This window comes from Vipera ursinii (genome assembly GCF_947247035.1).
Source record: "Vipera ursinii genome assembly, chromosome: 12".
NCBI lineage: Eukaryota > Metazoa > Chordata > Lepidosauria > Squamata > Viperidae > Vipera > Vipera ursinii.
Window position 1 is genome coordinate 7,147,871 of NC_139525.1, and position 12,521 is coordinate 7,160,391.

The 12,521-nt window shown below is 41.3% G+C and overlaps 1 protein-coding gene and 1 long non-coding RNA gene across 7 annotated transcripts in view; both read left to right on the forward strand.

Annotated features, from left to right (window-relative positions):
* The first annotated feature begins 3,096 nt into the window (after positions 1 to 3,096).
* Positions 3,097 to 12,521, forward strand: part of DIAPH2 (diaphanous related formin 2) — a 240,609-nt gene continuing 231,184 nt past the window's right edge. For all 6 annotated transcript variants that reach the window (XM_083371796.1, XM_083371801.1, XM_083371797.1 and 3 more), the window contains exon 1: positions 3,097 to 3,246. In XM_083371796.1, the coding sequence (XP_083227922.1) occupies positions 3,133 to 3,246 (114 nt within the window). In that variant the 5' untranslated portion in view covers positions 3,097 to 3,132. The remainder of the gene's footprint in view (positions 3,247 to 12,521) is intronic.
* On the forward strand, positions 8,970 to 10,100 carry LOC310645858. Its single transcript, XR_014493599.1, has 2 exons — positions 8,970 to 9,288; positions 9,648 to 10,100. It is a non-coding gene; the product is annotated as an uncharacterized lncRNA (long non-coding RNA).

Genomic DNA, 12,521 nt, shown 5'->3' on the forward strand with positions numbered 1-12,521 from the left:
ATCAGTAGCAACAAAATGGCTACTTATGGAACCGGCTTTATCCCATCCCATCAGCCTATCCCACTTGGTCATGGCGCAGATCCCGTCAGTTAAAGAGGTCTGAATGGCGGGGTCCAGGAAGAGACCCTTCTCTGCCGTTGCCTCCCGCTCTGTGGAATATTCTCCCTCCCCTGCGGAGGTGAGGGGGACCCCCCCACCTCCTGCCCTTTCAAAATGGAGTAAAAATGTGGCTCTGTAACCTTGCATGGGGAGGCCAAAGATGCACAGAACCATTGGGCTGGCTGGTGGCATGAGACCCCTCCCTTTGCTTTTGCAAATTAATTTTTAACAAGGCTTACTTGTTCTTGCCTAATTTTTTTAATAGTTTTTATTTTTTTATTTTTATTGTTTTAATTCTAAAATTTGTGGATTTGGTGACTCACAAGCGTAGACAGTTTGATTCCTTCTTCTGGGCCAACCCAGATAACTGAATTTTCAATTAACCATAAAAAATTGACCATGGGTTCCTATCGGGTTTGAACATAGCTACACAATTGTGGCCATTTTTATTTATTTATTTGCTACTGATCTCACCGTGGGGCTACTCTAGGAGACTTACAATAATACTATCATGTATGAACACAGCTATACAATTGTGGCTATTATTTCTCCTTTCCCAGAATATATCCTCAGGAAAGGATGAGAGCAACAGTTACAGTTGCAAATTAGGGTTAAAATAATTGAAGCAATTAGTACTCAGTAATTTCTCCCATCTGCACAGGGAGTATTGTTTCCAACCTTTGATTTAGCCTTTTGGTTTCCATATCAACAGGAATCGTACTGGCCAAGCATTGATGTTCTGCTTAATCAAACAGGAAATTAGTATTTTTCAAGATCTTTATGTATTTGCTCCTAGGGCAATTCTAAAAATGATCTTGATGAGCTTCTTGGATCCTTGCCTTATTTATCTGTATACGCAAGAACAAGCTGATGTGCTTTTTGTGCCTTGGGGGTGAGGGGGAAGGAGGAAAGGAACTGGTTGAATCCATGAATCATTCAAGAAATTAAATAAAGACATACCTGAGTACATCAAAACATGGCATGTAGAACTTCTTGCACGATATTCCAGCTCATAGAATAAAAAGTTCATTGCTTGTGAGACACGGTGACACAGTCGTTAGCAGTGCTTTTTTGTGAAAGAAAAAGGTGCCGGAACTCACACATGTCATACAACCTGCCTTGCCTACCCTACAAGGTTCCATCCAAAAAAGGTACCGGAACTCCGTTCTTAGCGTTCTATGAGAAAAAAAGTCCTGGTCGTTAGAATGCAGTATTGCAGGCTTACTCTGCCCACAGTCAGAAGTTTGATCCTGACCGGCTCAAGGTTGAATTAGCTTTTCATCTTTCTGAGCTCAGCAAAATGAAGACCCAGATTGTTGGGGGCAATATAGGCTGACTTTGTAAACTACTGAGAGAGGGCTGTAAAGCACTATGAAGTGGTACATAAGTCTAAGTGCTATTGTGCCAAAGAACATTCCATTTTCTGAGGAAGCTTGATGTCAACACATGGTGAGAAGCTTACACATCACATGATTAAATCAGGCACAGGTTTAACCATTTAAGCTCAAGATGCCAGACTTCAGACAGAAAGGTGGTGGTGGTGAATTTCCAGCTGAAGGCAAAGTGGTCCATGCTTGTAGAAATTCTTGTTGACCCACAAAATTAGCTGTTGCTCCTGCGATAGATGCCTTCATTTTACACACAGCAAAGTTATTAAATGAGTATTAAGCACCACCATTTTATGTCTGCTGTGACGATGCTGATATACTGATAGTCGTTCCCTTAAAAGCAAAATTTCATTTTCATATCAAAAATGTAGGAGCCAGAAAGGGGAAAATTGTTAATTTAAATTTAAAAAAGATTTTCAAAACTTTAATAAACGTATAGATTTATCTAGTTCTAGCCCAACGCCAGGCCTCGTTGATGGCAGGGATATTTTTGGAGCAGCAATTCATTTTAAGTGCATGTCAGTGCAAGGGAACATTGTAAAAGTTGGATAGTTGTTTGAATAGTGCCATATTTGCAGTGAATATCCTTGTTCTCAGGGCGAAAACCCCATTTTAACATGTGGTCTTTAGTTTTAGCCAAACTAATAGACAGTTTATTCAAACATCTCCAAACTGTCCACTCCTCCTCTGGACTTGCAGACAAGCCCTCAGGTGGTTCTATTCAATTATGAAAGTGTTTTAACTTGGATGTTTTCAACTTAATTGCTCTTTTTGAGGTAGCAATCTCCTTGACATATTATAAAAAGCTCCTTCTTGATTTCAATACCAAAGTGTTTTAATATTTTTCAGTAGCAAAAAAAAAAAAAAAAAACAGTCACAAAGTTGTAACTTTTCAATTGTCTCTAAGCAGTTCTCAGAATGTGATCTGAGGACCTCTGGTAGGGTCCCTGATATTCTTTAAGGGGACCAATTAAGTCAAATATTTTAACATTTCTGAGTTTAAATTTCTAATATACTACCCAGCGATATATGTAACCTATACAATCCAAAATTCTTTTGGGTCCTCCATGCACAGCAACGCGGGTGTGCAATTAAAATTATTCTTTTATGTTTATGTACACACTTAAAAATGTTATTTTATGTGCTTGTGGGTTACACGTTTGGATTTATTGAAAAACTATCCAGTTTCATGCTGAATTCCCTAAAAAAAGAGGTTTCCAGGTGATAGGCGCTTATTGAAGTTCTCCTCCCCAGCATAATGCTGCCCCTCAGGTTACTGCTTCCAGCCCGCACTCTGACTTCCGCCAGGCTTCCCTCGCTGGCGCCCTTTCTTCGCAGGCGCTTCCGGGTCCTCCTTGCCCAGCCTTCAGGTGAGGGCAGCTGCCCAACAGGGCGGCTTCGGAGACTCCGAAGAGCGCGCCTGCGCAGAGGGGGGCAAAGAGTGTATGTGAGTGCGCTCCCGCGCCTGCGCCCTGGCGGCCTACACCCGCAGCCCTGGGCAAAGAGGCTGGGAGGATGCCTGACTTCTCGCCGCCTCGTTCCCGGCTCGACAGCGCATGCGCAGAGGCGCCTCCCGTGCGCCCTGACAGCCGGGGCGGGTGAGCCGGGAGCCAGGCGGCCAGCAAAAAGGAGGTGCCGGGCCGGCATGGAGGGCCAGGGGGCCGGAGGGGAAGATCCGCCGGGGAAGGGCACCCCGAGGCGGGGTGGCAGCGGCGGGGGGCGTCCCTCGGAGGAGGAGAGTAAGAATAAGCCCAAGCTGGTGAGTGCAGAGGGCGGGAGAGCCTCGCTTGCGGGTTCAGACGTTACGGTGAAGCGGGTCAAGGCTGCCTTTTGCAAGTCCTAGCTAGTCCCCCAGCGCTTCCTGGCTTGCATGATCCCAGGGAGATCCTGGCTAAGCCAACCCGACTTTCCAGGCTTGCAAGGCGCATCCAGGGCTTCCTGGTTGTGTGAATCTTGGCAGAAGCCAGTAAAGCTTCCCCGGATGCATAATCCAAGGGAAATCCTGCTGAGCCAACTTCAGCTTTCTAGTTGCATGAAGCCACCAGGGCTTCCTGGTTGTGTGAACCCAGACAATTGTGGCGTAAGCCAATAGGGCTTTGCAGGATGCTTGAACCTGGACTGCTGTTGCTTCTGAGAAGAAATTGTGGCTGAAGAAAGTAGGTTTTGGGTTGTTGCAGGGGGGGTCAGATAAATGTGGCTTGCTAACCAAGCATTTTGCTTGTTGTAGGAACCAGCCTCACCTTGGTAGTCCAAAAAGTCTCTTGAGTTTGCTAATCTGTGTACCACAGCCCTTTGGTGTAGAGGTCTCTCTGGTTAGTGGTTCCCACGCTTTGTTGTTTGTGTTGCTAGAATTTGGGGATTCTCCTAAACCAGGAGTAGGCAACCTCGGCTCTTTTATGACTCATGGACTTCAACTCCCAGAATTCCTGAGTCAGAGTTGAAGTCCATGAGTCATAAAAGAGCCGAGGTTGCCTACCCCTGTCCTAAATCAACTGTTTAGTCACACTTGATTGAATATCACCAACCTAAACTATCTGGTCTTTTTTGTCCTGTGTTACTCATCCAACAATCTTGGCAACCTCTGTTTCTCCAGAAAAGTTGAGTTTAAACTCCTGTAATTCTTAGCTCTTTTGGCTGATTCAGTTATAGAGGGGCATATCGGGGAGTGGGACATGTGTGTTTCACTGTTGTCACTTGTGTGTGTTACAGAGAAGCCTGTGTTCTCCCACGGCCTGATGTTTGTGTCTCCTGGAAGAGATTTCTTCACTCTAGTGTTCTCCAGATGTGTTTGCTCAGCATTGCCTCTAACCAATTTACAATGAGGTCAGAATTTTGACACATGCATCCTACGGTGGTGAAATTATGTAATTGCCTCACAAGGTCTTGTGCAAATACATAGGTTGGGTCATTTGCATTTTTGATGTGATCACGTGTGTCATTTGCTTCCTTCCTCCCAATAGAAGGAAGTGCCCTCAACTGCTGTTCTTCAGCCCTTGTGGCCTTCAGCACCCATCCCTCCTGGTCTTACAAAAAAAAAAAATAGAGATTGAAGTCTAACACATCTGGTGAACATCAGGTTGGTGAAGGCTACTGTAGAAGTAGCCTTCAACGATTGGTGAAAAGAAGAAGCAGCAGCAGCAGTGTTGGTAGCTGGAACTTTCCATAGCATTGCTGATGAAGCTTTTATTTGTACTTTACACAAAAGGTGGTGATAAAGAAGTTTATTAAAAGGTGTAGCTGCTGAAGTTGCTTCAAAAATTAGAGTTCTTTGAAAGGGGTGGGTGGGGAAGAGCCTTAGGTAAAATGTTTTGAACAAAACCTGTGTTTTGGGAAAGTGATTGCTACTTCTTTCACTAGTTTTGACTTTTTCCAGACAAGCTGCAATTCAGTTCAATTTGTTATTTCAGTAATATCTTGAGGGCAACATTGTCTTGGTTAGGTACACCAACTTGTCTGGAAAGACGTAGGACAGGGGTCTTCAAACTCGGCCCTTTTATGACTCATGGACTTCAACTCCCAGAATTCCTCAGCCAGCATGCCTGGCTGAGAAATTCTGGGAGTTGAAGTCCATAAGTCATAAAAGGGCCGAGTTTGAAGATCTCTGACGTAGGAGATCTTCTGGTCACATGGCCAGATGAAGTAGGGCAGGACATGTTCAGGCCAATATTCAACTAACTGATTAAGCAAGACCATGAGCGTTTCAGTTTTAGAAATCTTGCATCGGGTAAATGCGCCCAACCTGTTCTCACCCTTGCATATATGTCTGATTTAATAATTACAGTGCCAATTTTTACTGGTGTGATCTCCAAATCTTTGAGAGGTCACAGTCTTTGACACACTGCGACTCTTTGAAAACCAAAGGACAGACAGATTATGACTTGAAAAACATTTTTATGTTTATCTCTAATGAACTCTTGAGTGGAGTTGGCAATTTTTCAGGATATGACCTCAGCAGGCAGCACTATGATAAACAGAAGTTAGAGGCCAAACAATTTGGTTGTCTCACATTTTCAAACTTGGAAAAACTTCCCTGACCCATTTCTCTGTTTTTTTCTCCCTATAGTAAAGATCCAAGAATAAACTTCTGTCTGGAAAATATTGGGTGTAAATCCTATTTGCATATTTTTTTTTGTGTTGCCAATGTTTGGGTGAAGTAATTGCAGGGCAATTAAGTCAGTTTTAGAGGAAGGTTTGAGGTGACATCATAAGTGAGATCTTCAGGAAAAGAGGAGGTGAAAATGAAATACCTAGTCAATAACAAGTTGAACTTTGAGTATTTGTATACATTACCTTAAGCTACAAATGTAGCAACAGTAATTCACAATGTATCAACTAAAGCTAAAACTTAATTTTCCTGACAAGCAACTTGTAATTAAAACAACAAAGTAGATACTCTGTATTTTAAATTACAGGCTATTAAAATAGAATGAAATTTCTGTTAATAATGACTAAGATTCCCATGTGACATTGCGAATAGCAGGAAATTGTGGGGTCCTGATTTCAGCTCATGAACAGAACACAAGATTAAAAAAAACCTAACTAAATGCATAAGCTCATTGATGAATATATAATATCCCTTTTATCTGCAGTTTTGTTAACGGAAGACACCTGGGTTCAGGCCTACGGCTTTGTCACTACAATGAATATACACTGGGGAACAATTAAAAAAGCAAACCCAAAGGCTATACATCCTAGGATTTTTTTTTTTTTGTTTTTTTTTTGGATAGAACATACCATGCTTAAAGTCATCATTATCACAGATGAACAGGATTATAACATCATTTTACACTGCACAATTTATAACTGGGCAATAGAAATAAGCAAGCTATTTTTGCCGTCCTTGACTACTGTGTGCAAGGAAATGAACAGTAAATAATCATCTCTCGGCCTTGATTACATTTTATGCTTCTGTCATTTACTGAATGAAAGGTGCTTAATTATACACAGGACTGGGCTGTGGAAAAAAATGGTCTCATGATGGTGTATAATTTTAATTCTGAGTAGGAATGTGCAAGGTACTTGTTTCAGGATACAGAATATTGGTGTCTTGGAAGTGTTGATCCTTTTTTGGGGGGGGCAAGTACAGGTAGTTCTCAACTTCATTTAGTGACCATTTAAAGTTATGAGATTACTGAAAAAGGTGACTCCTGACTGTTTTTTGCACTTATGACCGCTGCGGATTCCCCATGGTCATGTGATCAAAATACGGACCCTTGGCAACTGAATAATGATGATGATGATGATGATGATGGAAGGGACCTTGGAGGTCAGGCAGGAAACCCTATACCATTTCAGACAAATGGCTGTCCAATCTCTTCTTAAAAACTTCCAGAGTTGGAGCATTCACCGCTTCTGGAGGCAGGTTGTTCCACTGGTTAATTGTTCTCACTGTCAGAAAATTTCTCCTTAGTTCTAGGTTGCTTCTCTCTTTGGTTAGTTTCCATCCGTTGCTTCATATTTCATATTTTTCAAGGTCCCTTCCAACATTATTATTATTATTATTATTATTATTATTATTATTATTATTATTATTATTTATGACTGTGGCATTGTCCCAGAGTCATGAGACCTTCTTTTGCAACTTTCTGACAAGCAAAGTCTTACTGCTAAGCTTGTAAGCTGCCCTGAGTCTTCGGAGAAGGGCGGGATATAAATGGAATTAAAATTAAAAAAAATAAAGTCAGTGGGGAAGCAAGATTCACTGGAACATCCGTGCTATGAATTTAACGGCTGCAATCATTCACGTAAGAAACGTGGGAACAAAAGTCATAAAATCGGGCAAAACTCACTTAAGAAATGTCTCACGGAGCAAAATAAACTTTGGCCTCAATTGCGATCATGAGTCCTGGACTACTTGTGCCTCCTTGAATTAGTCTGTGCAGTGTCTCTTTTAGCAATGTGTTTTAACTGTATTTTATTTGTTGTGTTTCTATGGCTATCAGCCTTGATTGCCGACTCTGGATGGAAAAGTTAATTGTAAACAAAACAACACAGGATGCATAGTATATGAATGATTCAGTCTCGGGGAAAAGGAGTGGTGCTGAGTGACAAGACGAAAGGGGAGGGATTTGTACACCTAGGTCCTGGGTTGAGGAACCCTATTTTGATTTTATTTTGCCAGAAGCCTTTCCATTCTTGGCTATGGCCTTGGGTTACATTTTTTTTTAATGATCATCTATGTTTCAGTGCTATTAGAGGGAAAGTTTTGTAGGTAACTTGATACAAACTCATAGGATGTAATACAAAGAGATGGTCAAGATTAGGAATTACACAGACTTCACTAACATATATTTAAGGCTAATCTGGAGGTAATTACAAAACCTAGGAAACTGCAAGAGGAATTTTCCACCCTTATTTACAGTGAGGTTTCGTGGACTAAATTGTTCTTTATGAGATAAGCTAGCAACAAACTCATGTTCTCTCTCTTGATTTTATATATATATATATATATGTCTAATATTTTTTCTATCCCTTCACAATCTTCCCACAATCATTTACACAAAGCTGCTTGTATCCACATTTGAATTAAACAGGGAGGCAGGGTATGTTATGGGTCCCCTTTCTTAAGGAGATCCATCTGATGGGACCAGGAAGGATGACATTCTTTGTGTCAGGCGATGCGCCTTGTGGTTCAGCTCTACCTTCCTTTCCCAAATGCTGTGGAAGAATATTATGCCAGAAATAAGGAAAGTCAGTAGCATAATTTTTTTATACTACTTGCATCGTTATTTATTATCCTTTTAAACTTCCCAATAATTTCAGTCCTCCAGCCATGGATATATCAATGGAAAGCATAAAGTATAACATTAAACTGTAATGGAAAAAATAAACAATAATGCAGAAACATTCTGTAACCTAGATAAAATCTGCAGTGATAATAAATGGAGTACACAAAAAAAAACAGTAGAACTATCAGCTGAATAATGGCCATGTACACAATCACTGCTGGATGTAGTTTGGTAATTCGGCCTATTTTTGATAGGCCTAGAGGTAGTCCTCAATTTACAGCCATTCATTGGGGCACTGCTAGGGAAACGTAGGACTGTGGACTTGACTGGGAAATTAGGGAGGAAACCCCCATATCTGGGAAGAAAGCAGCAACACAACACTCCCCCAAAAGCTTCATGTGTGTCATCATAGAAAGTCAAACTTGCCTTGAAAGCATCTTTATTTTTTGGTTTTTTTTTAAAGTTTTGGGAGTGAGCATTGAGAAATCAACCAGCTAATTCCTGTTGACTAGCAAAGCATTGTTTGTTTAAAATCACCTCAGAAGCATCACAATTAAGGGAAGGTGTTACTGTATAATATAAAATTAAAAATTTGTATATTACAAGATTAAAATATGTAAAGTTAAAGAGAGGGGTCCTCTGTGCTCTCTGAGCTTGCTTGGTTGTTGTTTTTTTTTGCAGACGTTTCATTACCCAAACTAGGTAACGTCATCAGTGCCACACTGATGATGTTACCTAGTTTGGATAATGAAACGTCTGCAAGGAAATAAGCAAGCTCAAGAGAGCGCCAAAGACACCTCATTTCAACCCTGACCTACAAATATTGTCATTTATAAGTGAAACAGATCTTGCCCAGAAACTAGCAACACTAATTGTATTCTGTCATGCAGCCATGAGGTCCTCAAGTGATCAAGACTTCCATATTTCCAAGCTTTCGTCAGACCCAGGTTGCCAGTTCCTCCATTAGTTCCATCCAATGTTGGTTCTTTGTAGCTTTCCATAGGTCCTCTCTGCTTTTAAATCCTTCAAAGTCTTCCATCTCTGATGAACTAGTTGTAGGCCATAGACCAGGGGTGTCAAACTCAATTTCATTGAGGGCCGCATCAGCATTGCGGTTGCCCTCAGGGGGCCGGGTGGGTGTGGCCTGGGTGGGTGTGGCCTACTGGGTGGGCGTGGCTAGAGTGCGTATGGCCTACTGGGTGGGCGTGGCCAGCTCTACATCGTTCGCATCAAGGGTGTCTATGGGGGCCTGGGTAGGAGTGGGACAGATCTGAGGGTCTCTGGCAGGAGGAGGGTCTCTGGGCCAGGGCCAAGGCAGTGGGGGCCGTTCCCTCACTGTTTCCAGGATGGCTTCGCGGGCCCCATGAAACCACTTCGCGGGCCGGATCCGGCCCCCGGGCCTTGTGTTTGACATGTCTGCCATAGACAAAAGCAGTGATTTTATAGCACCAGGATTTTGGAAAAAAAATCCTAAACTGGATTTACAAGGGATGGATTTTAGAATTCTAATAATTAAATTCATTTCAGTTTATAATGCAAGAAATATGCTTCAAGAGAAAGTTTGTCTTAGTTATTTTTGGCCATGTAACTGAAGAAGTTGTCTAGGCAACTGCCTTGCACATAATTTAGTGGGGTGGTGATTCGATAAACTAATTTTCTAAGTTTGGCAGTCTTAACCTGTCACTTTGCACAGATGCAGCTCAGATGGGAGTGGGCAACTCTTTCTTGCTTCGTTCTTCCTCTGCTGGTTTCCACATGGATAGCACAAATTTCGGGCACAACCGTCATCTTGGGAATGAGACACAAAATGACCACACAACTTTAGTCCTACCAATTATTTTGCAACACAAAAGCTATTAACACCTTTTAAAAAAAAGAAAAGAAATTTTTTTTTGCCAGGAGCCTAGTATCTCTCTAAAATAATTGGACACTTTTTTGAACGTACGTCCCAATTTAATTTTGTAGTGTTCAGAATTTAGTATCTTCGTGGTGATCTTCTATGCTTACAGTGGTGGCTCAGTGGGTTAGGACGCTGAGCTTGTCGATCAGAAGGTCGGCAGTTTGGCGGGTCGAATCCCGAGTGCCGCGTAACAGAGCGAGCGCCTGTTACTCGTCCCAGCTTCTGCCAACCTAGCAGTTCGAAAGCACGTAAAAATGCAAGTAGAAAAATAGGGACCGCTCCGGTGGGAAGGTAACAGCGTTCCGTGCGCCTTTGGCATCTAGTCATGCCGGCCACATGACCACGGAGACGTCCTCGGACAAGCGCTGGCTCTTCGGCTTTGAAACGGAGATGAGCACCGGCCCCTAGAGTCAGAAACGACTAGCATGCATGTGCGGGAGAACCTTTACCTTTACCTTTAATGTTAGCTTTTTGTCTCAGATATTAATTATTCTTTTCTGCAGTGGTTCTTGGGCCAGTATATGATGACAGTATAAATCTGTCTCCCTGTAAATCAGCATGTTTTGGTTTAAAAAGATAAAAAAAAATGTATGTATTTGCCATACAGTAGTTCTTTCAAGCAAGTTCTTTTTGCCCTTTCTCCAGAATCTACTTTCTCAATAGTTCTAGAATAGCTGTTTAATTCCTTTGGATACTTACTCAAGGACTTGAAGCAAAGTATGTGTAAGAGAAGGATAGGCAGTGCCTGGGAGTGGATTCAACAGAGTAATCAGTCTAGAGTTGTTACTTTCCCACAAGTGGTCAAAGTTCAACCCCTCTTCAATTCTGTTAACTCTTATCTAATGCCAATTTAATGCTGACCATTAGTTGACTAGATTCTTGGGTATAAGCTTGAGCAATAAATCAGAATAACTGGAACTCAGCATGTGGTTCTGATTTTTCATGCCCAACAATATATTCAGTAAACTCAATAATTCAGTTGACTTATCCATTCACCATTAGATTCAAGTTCTGGTCATCCATGCAACTGATTAGACAACTTCTGGCTAGCCATACTTTCTCAATCCAACCAACCTCACAAGATTATAATAGGAATGCCATGAGGAAAGGTAGAATATGCATTCCATAAGGGAATAAAATGCATAGGTTTTCAGTAGAAATCAAACCGATTTATCAAGTCTGGAATTCTAAATCCTTTCCCAGCACAGGAATTAAAGCAATGTGTTTGTAATACATGCCTTGAATTCCATCGTGTTGACTATGATATGACAACATCCCCAAGGAAAACATCTAAAGCATTATTAGTCATAGTTTTATTGCTTGGATGCTGGTTGTATGGCCTCCTTTAAATATTCTTTATCTCAGTTTGGAATTTGTTTTTATGTATGCATTTTTCTCCAGGTATCAGTTTTCAGCTTCAGTTTGATAAATAGTCCCATGGCAAATAGATATGTAGGTGAGGATGAAGGTTTTTCAGTACACAGCTAATTTTTAAATGTTTTAAAATTTTAAACATACACCTTTCCGTTATTCACCTCTTTTTGCTCAACACATTAGGGGCATTATTTCTGAACATATTTATAGAATTATATAGTAATTGACGATTTCATACTGGAAATATATTGTAATGTGACTCACATTGGCAGTGTGGCTTCACAGATAAGGTTGAAGTGTTAGAAGCCACCTTTACCTAGGAATTCTTCTGAGCTTTTGTGGATATTGCACAGTTAAGCATTTTCTAATTCCAGATAATGGTGGACTGAAGAAGGACAAGACCAAGCATGTCAAACTCGCGACGTCACGTGACATCGCGCGACGTATCATGGGTGCGGTTTCGTCGTGATGCATCCGGCCTGCGGGCCGGCAGTTTAACATGCCTGGACTAGACAGTGTATTTGCGCATTAAATAGTGCTTGTTATTGAGCTCTATGCATCTGACAGACATGAACTTCATTTCCTTGTGTTGATGTGCAACTGTTTTGGAACGAAAACTATTGATTTGGTAAATCAGCTTTCGTTGTGTCGTTCATAAAGAGGCAAGTGGGCACATCTCTGTTTACACAAGTGTAGTTGAATCATCACGTTATTTCTATGCACTGTGAATTAATCTCAAAACAGCACGCAACAGGATCTGTACCAAAATATTCTTTAGGAACGTATTCAGTTTTTTATGCTGAATGCTCATTTTACATTTTAAAACAGGGCAAAAAAAGAAGTGATATGTATGAATACAGTAAATTAAGGTCACGTTAGTGATCCTGAAATGTCTGGCTAAATTTATCTCTTGTTAGTGAAGTTAAGCTGCCTTGAGTCTTCCACACTGCAAAGAGATTTTAAACCTAATAAACTTTCCAAATGGAAGATGAATGTGTACTTTCCGAACAACATATTGAAACAAATAGGACA